At 48.9% G+C, this 13,630-nt stretch overlaps 1 protein-coding gene across 1 annotated transcript in view; it reads right to left on the bottom strand.

The window, feature by feature from the left end:
* The window catches only part of IFT140 (intraflagellar transport 140), an 83,957-nt gene that overhangs the window by 3,866 nt on the left and 66,461 nt on the right, over positions 1–13,630 (bottom strand). Inside the window, exons 18-24 of the mRNA XM_069870033.1 lie at positions 7,099–7,276; positions 3,392–3,582; positions 2,090–2,185; positions 1,601–1,733; positions 1,366–1,509; positions 847–975; positions 455–637 (exon numbers count right to left, since the gene is read on the bottom strand). Of these exons, the coding sequence (XP_069726134.1) occupies positions 455–637; positions 847–975; positions 1,366–1,509; positions 1,601–1,733; positions 2,090–2,185; positions 3,392–3,582; positions 7,099–7,276 (1,054 nt within the window). The remainder of the gene's footprint in view (positions 1–454; positions 638–846; positions 976–1,365; positions 1,510–1,600; positions 1,734–2,089; positions 2,186–3,391; positions 3,583–7,098; positions 7,277–13,630) is intronic.

Here is a 13,630-nt window from a genome sequence, read left to right as displayed (position 1 = left end):
GGAGGTGTTCAAGACCAGGCTGGATGGGGCTTGGAGCCCCTGATCCAGTGGGAGGTGACCCTGCCCATGGCAGAGGGTAAAACTGGATGGGCTTTGAGGTCCCTTCTGACCCAATCCATTCTGATTCCATGATTCTGTGAATCCATTTCTAGAGCTGAGCCAGTGGGCTACCCCTCCATGAGTCACAGGCATGAGAAAGAACTTTAAACCTTACAAGTGTCCCTGCTTATCTGTTTACCAATGAAGATAAAGGTGTGTGCACACATGTAGATGCCTTTGTCACAGAATCACAGTGTGGTTAAGGTTGGGAGGCACCTCTAAGTCCATCCAGTTCCACCCCCTGCCCTCCCACTGGATCAGGGGCTCCAAGCCCCATCTAACCTGGCCTTCAACACCTCCAGGGAGATGCTCTTCTTCCCCTACGCAGGGAGGGACCAGGGAAGCTAGCACTAACCTTTCTGGCTGCCAGCAGCAGTTCCACTGCCTTCTCGTACTGAGCGTGTTCAATAAAAAAATCCGAGCAGCGGGCTAGCAGGGCTGGGTCCGATTTCTCATCCAGGTCTTCAGCAATCAGCTGTAGGGCCCCAAACTGCTGCGTGGCAAAGGCCAGCTCCAGGGCTTTGGAGAAGTGTCCTGCCTGCAAAATTGAGAATGAGTCTTTAAACCTTGGAACAAGCACTGCAGAATCAGTTTACAAGGTACCCTGGATTAACAAAGCATTACCCGCCATGAGGAAAGGAGTACTAACGAGTCCATACAGTAAAACCAACAGTTGATTTATCGTTCCTCTGCTGTAGGAACTGCTTCATTTTCAAGTTTGGTATTTTCTACTAAAAAGCCACTTACCTTGTGGTACAACATGACAGCTCTGTCCATTTGCTCCCCCTTTTCCTCATAGTAGCAGGCTGCCTCTATCATGTCTTCTGGAGAGCTCAGGAGAGCCAGGTTCATCAGCTGATCATCTAAATTGTTCTCCTGTTCAAAGCAAAGATTTCACTCTGGTTACGCAGCAAAGAGATTTCACAGTTCTGTCTTGTGGCAAGGCAACAGCCTCATACCATCCTATCAACCCTCTAGATCAGCCCAAGTAACTCTGAGCTGCAAGGATGAGCATTTGTTTCGGGCAGTTTTCTGTTGAGATATGCAGAAAATAACATCCTGGACACCTAAGCCTTTATTGATGCATCTTTTGTAGAAGATGCAGGCAGAAACCAGAAGCATCTTCCTAGTGGGCTGTCCATGAGCCAGCAGGGTCTTGCAAGAGAGAATGGGCACAAACAACTTGCACTATTTAATTTCACTCTGTGCGCTGACTGAGGGCAGAAGCCTCTTCTGCTTTTGGATGTGCTGTACCTCCTCGCATACCTTGCACAAGCGGATGGCATTGTTAAATGCCTGGGCCCTGGTGTAGAAATGCACGGCCTGCTTGATTTCATCCTGGCTCTCGTACTGGCGGGCCAAGTGATAGGAAGCTGCCCAGTTCCCCGTTTCATTTGCTATTTCAGCAGCCTGAAAAGAAGATCATACAGCTTTACTTCGTGCCCGTACTCATCCCAGGAAGGCAAATTCTCTGAAAGCAGATGGGAGCAGGCTGCCTTACCTTCTGAATGTTGCCCTGAAAGCAGTGGACACGGACAAGGGAAAAATAATCCTGAGCCAATGCATAGTATTTCAGTGCAGATTCCATATCTGACTGGCTCTCCAGATACTGCGCCCACCATTTCCACAGGTTCCTAGAAATGCAACAATATGAATTGCAGTAACAAGAGTTGCCAGAGGCTGCTTTTTTCACTCCTGGAGCCCCTGAACTCGTGACTAGATCCATTGCTCTAGAATGCAGACAAGGCTTCACCCCAAAGGCACTGGACAGCTCTCCACTCTGGGGGAGCTCAGCCCCAGGCACCTAATGTGGCAGCTCCTGAGCAAGGCATAGAATAACCCTGAAAAGCTGTAGGAGCATCAAAATGGATAAGGCAAGGCTTGAACTTGTGACTGAGAGGATTCGTACTCTTCCTTCCCTGCCCTCTTCACAAGCTGTATTTCAGAACAGAAAGGCTCACTGGGGAGAAGGAACAAGCATAGCACTGACTTGTCTTTCATCTTGTTGATGTAATTCTCCAGGGCTTGTAAGTCTTCAGAGAGCATCCGAGGTACCTCAAACCGATGCGTGTCTGACTTCTCATAGCTGCAGAGAAAAAGAACATATTAGATGTGGAATGACTACCTAGCTTTGTACCAACTCACTTCCTGTGCAAAAAATGCCATTTAATGTTGTTTAACAGTTACAGCGTGGCAGCACCACTTCATTTCTGGTATTAATTTCACTGTCAAACCAGTTGCAGCCTGCCAGCACCATCAAAAACAAACAGTTTGATGGTTCTGTTAGGCACCTGGAATTGGGGAAGCAATGGGATCCCAGGACAGGAGATACTTTAAAGGCACCAGCAATGGTCCAAAGAAATATCCCAGAACGCTCCCGAAACAGCAAGCACGACCCTGTACAACAGGGACAAAAAAACAGTTGTGAGGACCCTGGGCTCCTCATCTTGCCTGGGCCTTCTGCAATCCTGCAACTCCAGCCTCCATCCACTGCCAGGAGGTCACTGCGTTCAAGCCACCATCCACCGCTGGAGCCTCTCCCCACCTCCCAGCCCACCTTGGTCACAGAATCACAGAATGGTTTGGGTGGGAAGGGACCTCAAAGCCCATCCAGTTCCACTTCCCTGCCATGGACAGGGACACCTCCCACTGGATCAGGGGCTCCAAGCCCCATCCAACCTGGCCTTGAATCATCTAACAAACGGGTCTGTCTGATCACATCAGAGCTCTATTTTGATTCTGAACAGAAGATGATGCATTGGTATTGATGATTGTTGCTATTATATTGTAATGCTTCATACTATAAAACTATCAACAAGACTTCAAACAACAACTGCGATACATTAAAAATCCCCTTTTCCCCCTAGGGAGTCCTTAGATAGAGAGGAGGACCAGGGGCCAGAAAAGCCCAAGTCAGACTAAATTCCACCACAGCAGTTGTGTCTGGGACTCTCAGGAGAAGTAAACAAGTGGTTTTGTCATGGAAAAGGAAGGAAAAGAGGGCCGTGGTCTTCCAGAGGGAAGTACAGGATTGAATATTAGTGGGGCTCAACTGTTGGCCCCAACAAGACACTTAAGCTTTCTGACACAAAGCTTTATGAGCCTGGGAGGGTGCTGGGAAGTTCATTGTAAGAATGCCTTCACTCCATGAGACAGAAAGCACCAGAAACAGGAAAAGACTTTAGTTAATTATTAGTGGTCATCACCAGACACCCATCCTCCTTAGCCTGCCTCCAGTCTTCACCAAAGACCAAGGCTCCCAGTCCCCTGGGTGCCACAGGCTGGTGCTTACTGGGTGAGTGCAAGGCCATGCTCGCCCATCGCCTCCAAGTGCTTGGCATAGTTGTAGTATGTGGTGCGCAGGTGAACCCGATCGTGGGTTTCAGCTGTTTCAATGGCTTTCTGCCACTGGTTCGAGGCTTGGTAGAACTTGTTCAGGAGGTCGTAGCGTTTGCAAGTCTTATACAGTCGCTCTGCATCCTCCTGGAAGGAAAGCACACAAACACCTCGTCAGCTCCGGCTGGTGTTTCATAGCTGTGCTTCCCAACAGACATGGCGCTTAAAATCATAGAATAGTTTGGGTTGGAAGGGACCTTAAAGCCCATCCAGTTCCAACCCCTGCCATGGGCAGAGACACCTCCCACTGGATCAGGGGCTCCAAGCCCCATCCAACCTGGCCTTGAACACCTCCAGGGATGGGGCAGCCACCACTGCTCTGGGCAACCTCGGCCAGGGCCTCACCACTCTCCTCATAAAGAAATTCCTCCTCATGTCCAGTCTAAACCTGCCCCTCTCCAATTTTTACCCATTGCCTTTCATCCTATCACCACAAACCTTTGTAAACAGTCCCTCCCCAGCTTTCTTGCAGCCTCTTCACATACTGGAAGGTCACTATAGGGTCTCCTTGGAGCCTTCTCTTCTCCAGGCTGAACAAGCCCAACTCTCTCAGCCTGTCTCTTCTGAGCAGTTCATTATTGCAGGTCATTGTAATGGAATTAGACTAACAATAATTCAGACAGAGGCTTTAACCAACTAAATATACATAGCCTGGAATAGCACACTACTGGGAAACAGGATGTTTATGTGAAAATAAGGAAAGTACTCAGATCCTGCCATTTACTGTACAGATGAACTGGGGAGGTGACATGAGCAAGCCACCAAGAATTAAATGCTGTCATTGGGAACACAAGCCATTTCAGAAGGGGGAGAGATGCTCGTGTGGGGCCACAGCGAGCGGGCATGCTGCCTGCCCAGAGGTGAGATCCAGGAGAAGGTCATGGGGAGAAGGTGTTGGGTGTCAGGACATCCCCTGCAGCCTCCGAGCCGGCCTCCAAGGTAGCAATGCTTTTTGTGGCTAACTGAGCTCCACTCCTGCTGTTAATTTAAGACAGAATTAGAACAGGAGGATTTTGCCAATGCTGACGCAAGGCTGGGCAAATTTGGAGCTATTATTTCTAGGCTTTGCGAGGTGCTCCTGTGGAAGGAGCGCTTTCCTGCTCCACCCAGCTGCTGTCCAGCCGAACACTATATTTAGCAAATGGAGATTATCTGCCCAAGACAGAAAAATAGTTTCTGTCTCTTATTGTTTCCAATTCAAAAAAGCACAGAAAGTGGAGAAGATGCCTGCACTGTGAGTCTTGTCCGAGATGACACAGAGCAACAGGACTGTGTTTGTTTTGCTACAGCTCCCCTGAACCTCTCCAAATCGTTCTGAATACCCACAAGAAGCAGCATTGACACTTTGTAGCCTCAGAGCTTTTTCTGCCAGGGAGTTTTTCCAAACATTTTGTTTGAATTTTCCTTTTCTTTTTCCCTTTATCTCAGAATCGTTACTCTCTCTCCAGCATTTATACGCTTAAAATAGTTAGTAGAATGCTAAACAGCTTTTCAAGCCAAATTCTAATTCTTCAGCTATCTTAAATATTTCCATGTCCAGGAAATCTTTCCAAGAGCTTAACAATTTGCATTGATTTTCTCTGAACTTCTTCCAGTTCATCAATGCTTTTTTCTGCTAATGAGATACTTAAGGGTGGAAGTCAACATTCCAGCTGTAGCTGGAACAACTACATAGACAGAAGTTATCATATCAAAGCACCAGGATGAGGTGTCTCCTCAAATGCAGCCCCAAACAGATTTTTGCTGTCACAGCACTTTGCCATTCTTTATCTAATCTGTGATTTCCTAGGAACTGTGGGGCATTTCATCCATTTTCCTCTCCCAGTTTTCCCCCCTTGCAGTTCATATGCCTAGATCTTTTATGGTTCCCAAACTAAAAATCTCAGCTTTTCTTACTGATTATTGGAGAAGACAATAAAGAAAGGTGAACTGGGTGGAATACACACTCTTATCGTTCATCTAACTCAACAGCGCTCCAGCCGCTTGGGTTTCGGTTCTACTGAGTCATAGACTCACAGAAATTCCTGTGTTGGAAGGGACCCACAAGGACCATCGAGTCCAGCTCCTGTCCCTGCCCAGGACACCCCAACACTCACACTGTGGGGCTGAGGGCCTTGGCAAAATGCTGCTGGAATATTGTCAGCCTTGGCACTGTGACTGCTTCCCTGGGAGCTGTTCCAGGGCTCCACCACCCTCTGGGGGAAGAACCTGCTCCTAATGTCCAACCTAACCCTCCCCTGGCATCTTCCTGCCATTCCCTCAGGTCCTGTCCTTGGTCCCCAGAGAGAAGAGCTCAGCGCCTGCTCCTCCTCCTCCCTGTGTGAGGAAGCTGCAGAGTGCGATGAGGTCTCCCGTCAGTCTCCTCTTCTCCAGGCTGAGCGAATCCAGTGACTTCAGCTGCTCCTCACACTCTTCCTCTCCAAACCCTTCCCCAACTCTGTGCCCTCCTCTGGACGCTCTCCAGCACCTTTAGATCCTTTTTATCCTGCGGCCCCAGAGCTGCCCCCAGGGCTCAAGGTGGGGCCACCCCCATGCACAGAGCTAATTGGCATCAAGGTAAGAGGGTTCAGATTATACCAGAGACATGTGGGACAGACCAGGTCCATTTTGGTACGTATTTGCTGCCAGGCCAGGCTCCAGGTACAGGTACAAGGGCTGGTTGCCCCGTGCACCTGACCATGGGGAAAGCAGCCTGACTACATCCTCTGGCTGTGCCCGATCCAGAGAAGTTAATGCTCACACAGTGGGAGAAGCTGGGATGGAAATGTGGGTGACTGCAAGAGAGCAGGCAGCCCTGGGACAGCACAAGCAGCAAACGTGACTCGGCAGGGCTCTCCATCCCTGCAGGAAACCTCAGTTCAGCCTAAATTGCTGAAATGCCTTCAGCCAGCCCTCACTCTCTGGCAGAATCCAGCATTAGCCTTTTGCTCCACAAACAAACACAGCAAAATGGAACCATGCGTTTCCCACACTGAACCTCGAAATATGTTTGTTGAAACATTCAAGCTCAAATACTTTCAAGTATATCTTTTTTTAATCCTGTCAAACTTTGAATGATTAAGCTTGGAAGAATTATGCCCCAAGAAAACAGGTTTTCTGTTTAATGTTTCACACGTAAATCGTCCTTAAAAGATGTTCTTTCATTCAGCAGTTTTTCACAAGGGCCTGGAACTCCCATATAAAGGAGACAGACACGTTAATTTGCTTTACCCTTGTGCAGCTATGGCACCTGGTATTCTTATTTCCAGGCATCAGATTCTGCTACACTCATTCTCATCTACCCTTTGAGGAACACGGAAAGGGCTCAAGGGAGTGCCAGGCCCCTGGAGCTCAGGGAAAACCCCTGAGCAGTCACGTAGGAATCGTAGGAATCGTGCGGCACGGGGTTGTGCAATATTGAAGGATGTGCCTATTTCCCCAGGATAAAAACTCAAGTGCAGGAAAATAATAGTCAGAGCTATTCTTCATCATTCCTTGGAAACCTGGCAAGAGGTTCGACTCCCCTCCAAAGCTTTTGCATCTCAGAAATGTTAAGAAATGATCAGTTTAGTGCCAAGTTAAGCGGGGTGCGTGTTCCTGGGTGCTACGGTGGGTGGGGTTTACCAGCATGCCCAGTTGAATGGCCAGCACGGCCACTCTGGCCTCCTGCTCCGGCTCTTGCTCAGCTTCCCTCAGTGCTTTGGCTCCTCTTGCGTGACCCATGTTTCCAAGGCAAATTTTGGCGACATCAAGTCGTTGAGTCTTCACACACATGCGAGCCATGTTCTCCCAGACAGCCTCACTGTGAGAAACGGGGAGAAAAGAAGAGCTGTTATGTCACCCTGAAGGCTCTGGTAGGAAACAGGTAAAGATGTAAGGAAAGAGTAGAGTGTGAAAGCTTGGCCAGCAGGTCAAAGGAGGTGATTCTGCCCCTCTATTCCTTTCTTGTGGGACTTCATCTGGAGCCTCGTGTCCCGTTCTGGAATCAGCAACATAAGGAGATGGAGCTCTTGGAAGGGTCCAGAGGAGGCTACAAGGATGATCTGAGGGCTGGAGAACCTCTCGTACGAGGACAGGCTGAGAGAGTTGGGGTTATTCAACCTGGAGAAGAGAAGGCTCCAAGTAGATCTTATAGCAACCTTCCAGTACCTCAAGGGGCTACAAGAAAGCTGGGGAGGGACTGTTTACAAAGGCTTGTGGTGATAGGATGAGGGGCAATGGCTTTAAACTGGAGAGAGGCAGAGTTAATCTAGACATAAGGAGGAAATTCTTCACGATGAGGATGGGGAGGCCCCGGCCCAGGCTGCCCAGAACAGTAGTGGCTGCCCTGGAGGTGTTCAAGGCCAGGTTGGATGGGGCTTGGACCCCCTAATCCAGTGGGAGGTGTCCCTGGCCATGGCAGAGGGTGGAACTGGATGGTCTTTAAGTTCCCTTCCAACCCAAACTATTCTATGATTCTATGATTCTATGATTCTATGATTCTATGATTCTATGATTCTATGATTCTATGAAAGGTAAAACCATTACTTCATTGGGTACTTGTGAGATCACAGAATCATAGAATGGGTTGGAAGGAACCTTAAAGATCATCCATCCAGTTCCAAACCCCTGCCATGGGCAGGAACACCTCCCACTGCACTGGATCAGGTTGCTCAAAGCCTTCAAGCTGGCCTGCAGCTGCTTTGTGTAGATTGAAGAGGAACAGCAATCGGCCTTAGACACAAAGGGTGGCTCTGGAGCTGAAGGTCCACAGCTTTAAGGAAACCTTGTGGGTTTTGTTTACACCAAAGTCTAAACAAAAGCAGTTGTGTTTGCACGTATACAGACATTTCTCATGCACCCATCACTGTGGTCCTTCCTGCAGCTGCACCATATAGACACAATGCCCCCGTGCCCACAGCAAGAACTCAAAAGAAAAGCTAGGAGAAAAGTCCTGCTCCCAGCCTGCTCAGTTCAAACATGGAACAGCTATTAGAAACCAAGTAGTTGCACGCGCTACCCAGCAGTGCCGTGTGGGACACAATTGACCCAATTATCATGTTCTAATTTAAAACTTGCATCAAAAATGGCACAAAGAAAAGCTTGGCGATGCTCAGAATGAGACCTCCTCAGGGCTAAGAGCTTAAACTTAACCCCACAAAATCCAAGACAGAGGCAGGGACGGGCTGAGCCCCACACTCCAGGCTAGGACATCAGGTCTCGGTGGGCAGCACCACGTGATGAGAGGACCATGACACAGTTGACCATGACATGGGGAAACAAGCAAAGATTCTTGTAGATTCTCTTCACGTTTGAGGCCCCTCGGCATAAAATGCAAGGTGTTTGACCAAGAGAAACCACAAGCATTCAAAACACACGGTTTTCAGTGTATGAACTTCAGCAGAGGTGTGATCATACAGTTCAGACACCACCACAGCCCAAAATAAAGATTCAAATGATAAAAGCAGGAAAAAAAAGAGAAAAAAACAATGAGTTTAATGACACTTTAGGTCCTGCACCTGCAAGCAAATCTCCTTCCAGTTTTCCTATGATTAAAATGTCTTGCCCTTCCCAGGCGCTGTGGGAAAGCCCTGCAGACGGAGGAGGGTGACTAACCGGGAAGCGGCTAAGTAGGTGAGACATGACGTGCTGCCCAACACACAATCAAGGCAGAGAAAAAAAAACACTATTCCTAATTTACTCTACAATTTGATCACCTTTTATTTGCAGCTATAACCAGTATAAAGTGTTCAGGTAGTAATCAACATAAATATTGACATAAACTTCATTACAGGCAAACAGCATAGAGAAAATAAAACAGGACCAGAAGTGATAAATCAGGGGCAAATTTCAGATAGTTCAAAGTTTCACTTGCTTAGAAAAGCAAAAATGCATGAGTGGGCTTTGAGGTCCCTTCCGACCCAAACTATTCCATGGTTCGATGGCTACACTTCACTACAAACAAGGAAAAGAAATCTCTTTTCTAAACCCCGCAGGAAGCCAGAAGCAGCCTCCAGGGGCCATTCCATCCTGGGTGAAGGAACACACGCCATTGCTGTGCTTTGTCAGACTGACAGCAAGATTCTGAAAGGAAATCAAAATCTTTATTTTTCAGAGCCTTGACAGCTTACAGTTCCCCCAGTGGAAGAAGAGAGTTCACAAACAGAGACAAGAGGATGAGAAATCTAATTTAGACCACAGGGAGTGGAAACTTTTGAAAGGAAATAGAGCGAGTGGTGTGTTTGAAAGTACGAAGCTAAAAGATAACAGTGTGCAGCAACACAGCCGGTCTCAGAATCATGAATCATAGAATCACCAGGTTGGAAAAGACCTCCGAGATCATCAAGTCCAACCATATCTATCTGCCACTACACTATAGGCTTAAGTACCTCATCTACCCATCTTTAAAACCCCTTCAGGCATGGGGACTCCACCACCTCCCTAGGCAGCCTCTGCCAGGGCCTGATAACACTTTTGGTGAAAAATTTTTTCCCAATGTCCAATCTGAACCTCCCCTGGTGCAGCTTGAGGCCACTGCCCCTTGTCCTGTCCCCTGTCACTTGGGAGAAGAGCCCAGCACCCACCTTGCTCCAACCTCCTTTCCAGGAGCTGCAGAGCGCGGTGAGGTCTCCCCTCAGCTTCCTCTTCTCCAGGCTGAACAGCCCCAGAGCCCTTAGCTGCTCCTCAGAAGATTTGTTCTCCAGAAGATGCTACTCGTCATCTATCGGCTGCATTATGCTTTCCCTGACCATGGCTCCTGCCAAGCTCAAAACCTCGTGGGTGCTGCCACCCCAGGGATTCCTCTTTGCAAGCTCTCGCCCCATGCACAGCTGCCCAGGGGCCACCTCAGCGCCTACATGAGCCATACGCAGTGGACTACCCAGAGGTACCACTGCCCCAAGGAGCTGGTGCTCTGCCATCCCAGCTCTTCCTCCTCCACCCAAACTATTTGCGAAATGAACTTGAGAGGCTCCAGCAGCAGGTGCTGCTTGGGCGCAAGCAATACAGTGGAAGAAACATCTCCAGTTGATGTGTTCAGTTTTATTTTGGCACATGCTGCCTTCCTGACAGTCCCAGCTGGGCAGATGGTGCGCACACATCAGAATTGTGGTGAAACCAGACCAAAGACACTGAATTTGGAAGTGTTGATGATAGAGCAGTGCTTGCACAGACTCACCTAGTGCAGACACCACTGCAGGCTCAGGTCAGCTCACTGGCACGAGGACCTATAGAACATGAGAAAATTGCCTTCCACTGACCATCCTCTCTGCTGTCTCTGCCCTCCAGAAGCACAGGAAGGAATGTTGCATCTAACGAACATGGCACTGCCCTGCATCAAGGAGTTCCCATTCTCCCACTGGAGTTAAGGATGGCTTTGTTAACAGCTGGATGGGGGAGAACCCACAGCCAAACCTTCTCCCCCTGGTCCATGCGGAGCTGCAGCACAGGCTGGTTCCTTCCAGCAGACATGTCCCTCGCAAGAACACTGAGCTGCTAAGGTGAGAACATGTATTATTTCAGATTTCTTCCTGTAGCAAAGTATTAGCAAACTATTTCTGCTTTGCAACACCATTCATTTTAGCACCACGCTCCACATGCTGCTGCTAAGGGAGGCAAGTATTTCTGACAAAGAAACAATTTGCTTGCAAGGACCAGCTTTGCATGCACCTATTATATGCTCATTAATATATTTGTATTTATTAATTTAATTATCATTTAACAGAACTTATTTTAAAACTACAAAGGTACTGGAGTAACACCATCCTGTGAAATGCAAAAGATCTGAAGTACAGCTGCATCCAAAGCAGTGGGACCAGCAGGGCGAGGGAGGGGATTCTGCCCCCTGGTAAGACCCCATGTGGAGCCCTGTGTCCAGTTCTGGAGGCCTCAGCACGGAACATGGAGCTGTTGGAGCAAGTCCAGAGGAGGCCACGAAGATGATCCAAGGGCTGGAGCACCTCTCGTATGAGGACAGGCTGAGAGTTGGGGTTGTTCAGCCTGGAGAAGAGAAGGTACTTTGGAGACCTTAGAGCAGCTTCCAGTGCTGAAAGGGACTCTGGGAAAGCTGGAGAGAGGCTCTGGATCAGGGAGGGCAGGGACAGGATAAGGGGGCATGGCTTTAAACTGGAAGAGAGGAGACTGAGATGAGATCTTAAGGAGAAATGTTTTGCTGTGAGGGTGGGGAGGCCCTGGCCCAGGTTGCCCAGAACAGTGGTGGCTGCCCTATCCCTGGAGGTGTTCAAGGCCAGGTTGGATGGGGCTTGGAGCCCCTGATCCAGTGGGAGGTGTCCCTGCCCATGGCAGAGGGTGGAACTGGATGGACTTTGAGGTGCTCTCAGACCCAAGACATTCCATGATTCCATTACAGGAACAGGTTACCACACAACACACAGAAGGTCTGACAGAGGCACAAATCACAAAGCTGTTGACCACCACAGACACCACAACCAAGCCTTGTCTGGCCAACGGCACGGAGTGTGTCTCACTGAAACCCCAGGGGGAAAACACTCCAGATCTACGCTCCCCAACCTGGCCAGGGCCAAGATACCAGGACCGACCCCACAGCTCCTATAGAAAGAGAAGAAGACCTTTTAGCCAGAATCTCAGTTTTACCTTCACTTTGAAAAGACACCTCCAGCCTCTATCCACCACGGCCAATCAGAGAGAATGGACATTTCCATAACATCAAAGTGGTTTTAGACATTTCCCTTGCAAACTCTGCAGCCCAAGGCACTCAGCACGCTTGCTGGCAGGGGATGCATTTAGAGAAAGGAACGATCTGGGGAACATCAGCAACACGGTGCCATGTCTGTCCGTGTCTCCAAAAGCTCAACCTGGGCCTTGGGATGGCACAACCTTCCTAGCAGGTGGACACCACCACCAGAGCAAGAGTCCTGCCCAGCAGTGCCACTGCCCCTTGGCTGTGTGGGCAAATGAATGCAGGTCTGGTTAAGGAACAAGAAGCAGGAGGCGCAGAACAGGCTGACTTCAATCCCACACAAACCCACAGGTTCTCTCCCAGCAGTTTTTAGTGTAGTGAGAAACACAAATCTGTCCTTGTATCCCTAAAAGGCAGCAACTCCTCTTTCCAGGCCTGGCCCCACTGTCACATTTAATATGCCAAGTAACCATATACCCTGCCCCCAGCTCATGCTCTGGGAATTTCCTGTTCTCCCCACTCCTCCTCCTCTTCTCCCCCCTGGAAAGCTGCTTGCATCTGTACTTCATCAGCCAAAGCTGGAAATTTAATGAAGACCAGACGCAGCACCAGTGGGAGCGGAGCCACGACAACGCGCTCCAGAGCATCCCAGGCACAGGAATACATGATCTGCTGCTGCTCCCCGAACTGCCCGGCTTCGGGCCACGCAGATTTGGAAAGCAAACTCCGATGTCTCTTCAGACTGGACACAAGTTTTCCCATACATTTGATAAAAAACCTTTTCTTCCTTTATATCTAATCTTATGCATCTGTTTTCTTATGAAACTATTTTTATAGCAAATGAAAGTGGGATTTTAGAGCGAGTCCAGAGGAGGCCACAGAGATGATCCAAGGGCTGGAGCATGTCCTGTATGAGGCCCGGCTGGGAGAGTTGGGGTTGTTCAGCCTGGAGAAAAGAAGGCAGCAGGGAGATCTTAGAGCAGCTTCCAGACTGAAAGGGGGTCCAGGGAAGCTGGGAAGAGGCTCTGGATCAGGGAGGACAGGGATAAGATGAGGGAGAACGGTTTTCAGCTGAAAGAGGGGAGATGGAGATGAGATCTTAGGAAGAAATGTTTTTCTGTGAGGGTGGGGAGGCCCTGGCCCAGGTTGCCCAGAGCAGTGGTGGCTGCCCCATCCCTGGAGGTGTTCAAGGCCAGGTTGGATGGGGCTTGGAGCCCCTGATCCAGTGGGAGGTGTCCCTGCCCATGGCAGGGGGTGGAATGGAATAGGTTTTAAGGTCCCTTCTGACCTAAACCAGCCTGTGATTCTGTTCCTGTATGTTTTCCATTGCCCATTTTTCATGGAAGTTTAAGGAAAACATCCAGTAAATGGAATATTATTTAGACGCGCTGCAGATTTATGTGTCTGAAGCAGCTCACTACAAAACCTCACTCCCTCTATTTCATGGACTATATTTGAAAAATGAACATATGTTTTGTTTCTTGTGGCTAAATATCTTGATTAGCAGAAAAAAAAGAA

This window comes from Phaenicophaeus curvirostris, chromosome 16, assembly GCF_032191515.1.
Source record: "Phaenicophaeus curvirostris isolate KB17595 chromosome 16, BPBGC_Pcur_1.0, whole genome shotgun sequence".
Classification (NCBI taxonomy): domain Eukaryota; kingdom Metazoa; phylum Chordata; class Aves; order Cuculiformes; family Cuculidae; genus Phaenicophaeus; species Phaenicophaeus curvirostris.
Note: the sequence above shows the minus strand (reverse complement) of the source record. Positions and strands in the feature narration are given on the sequence as shown.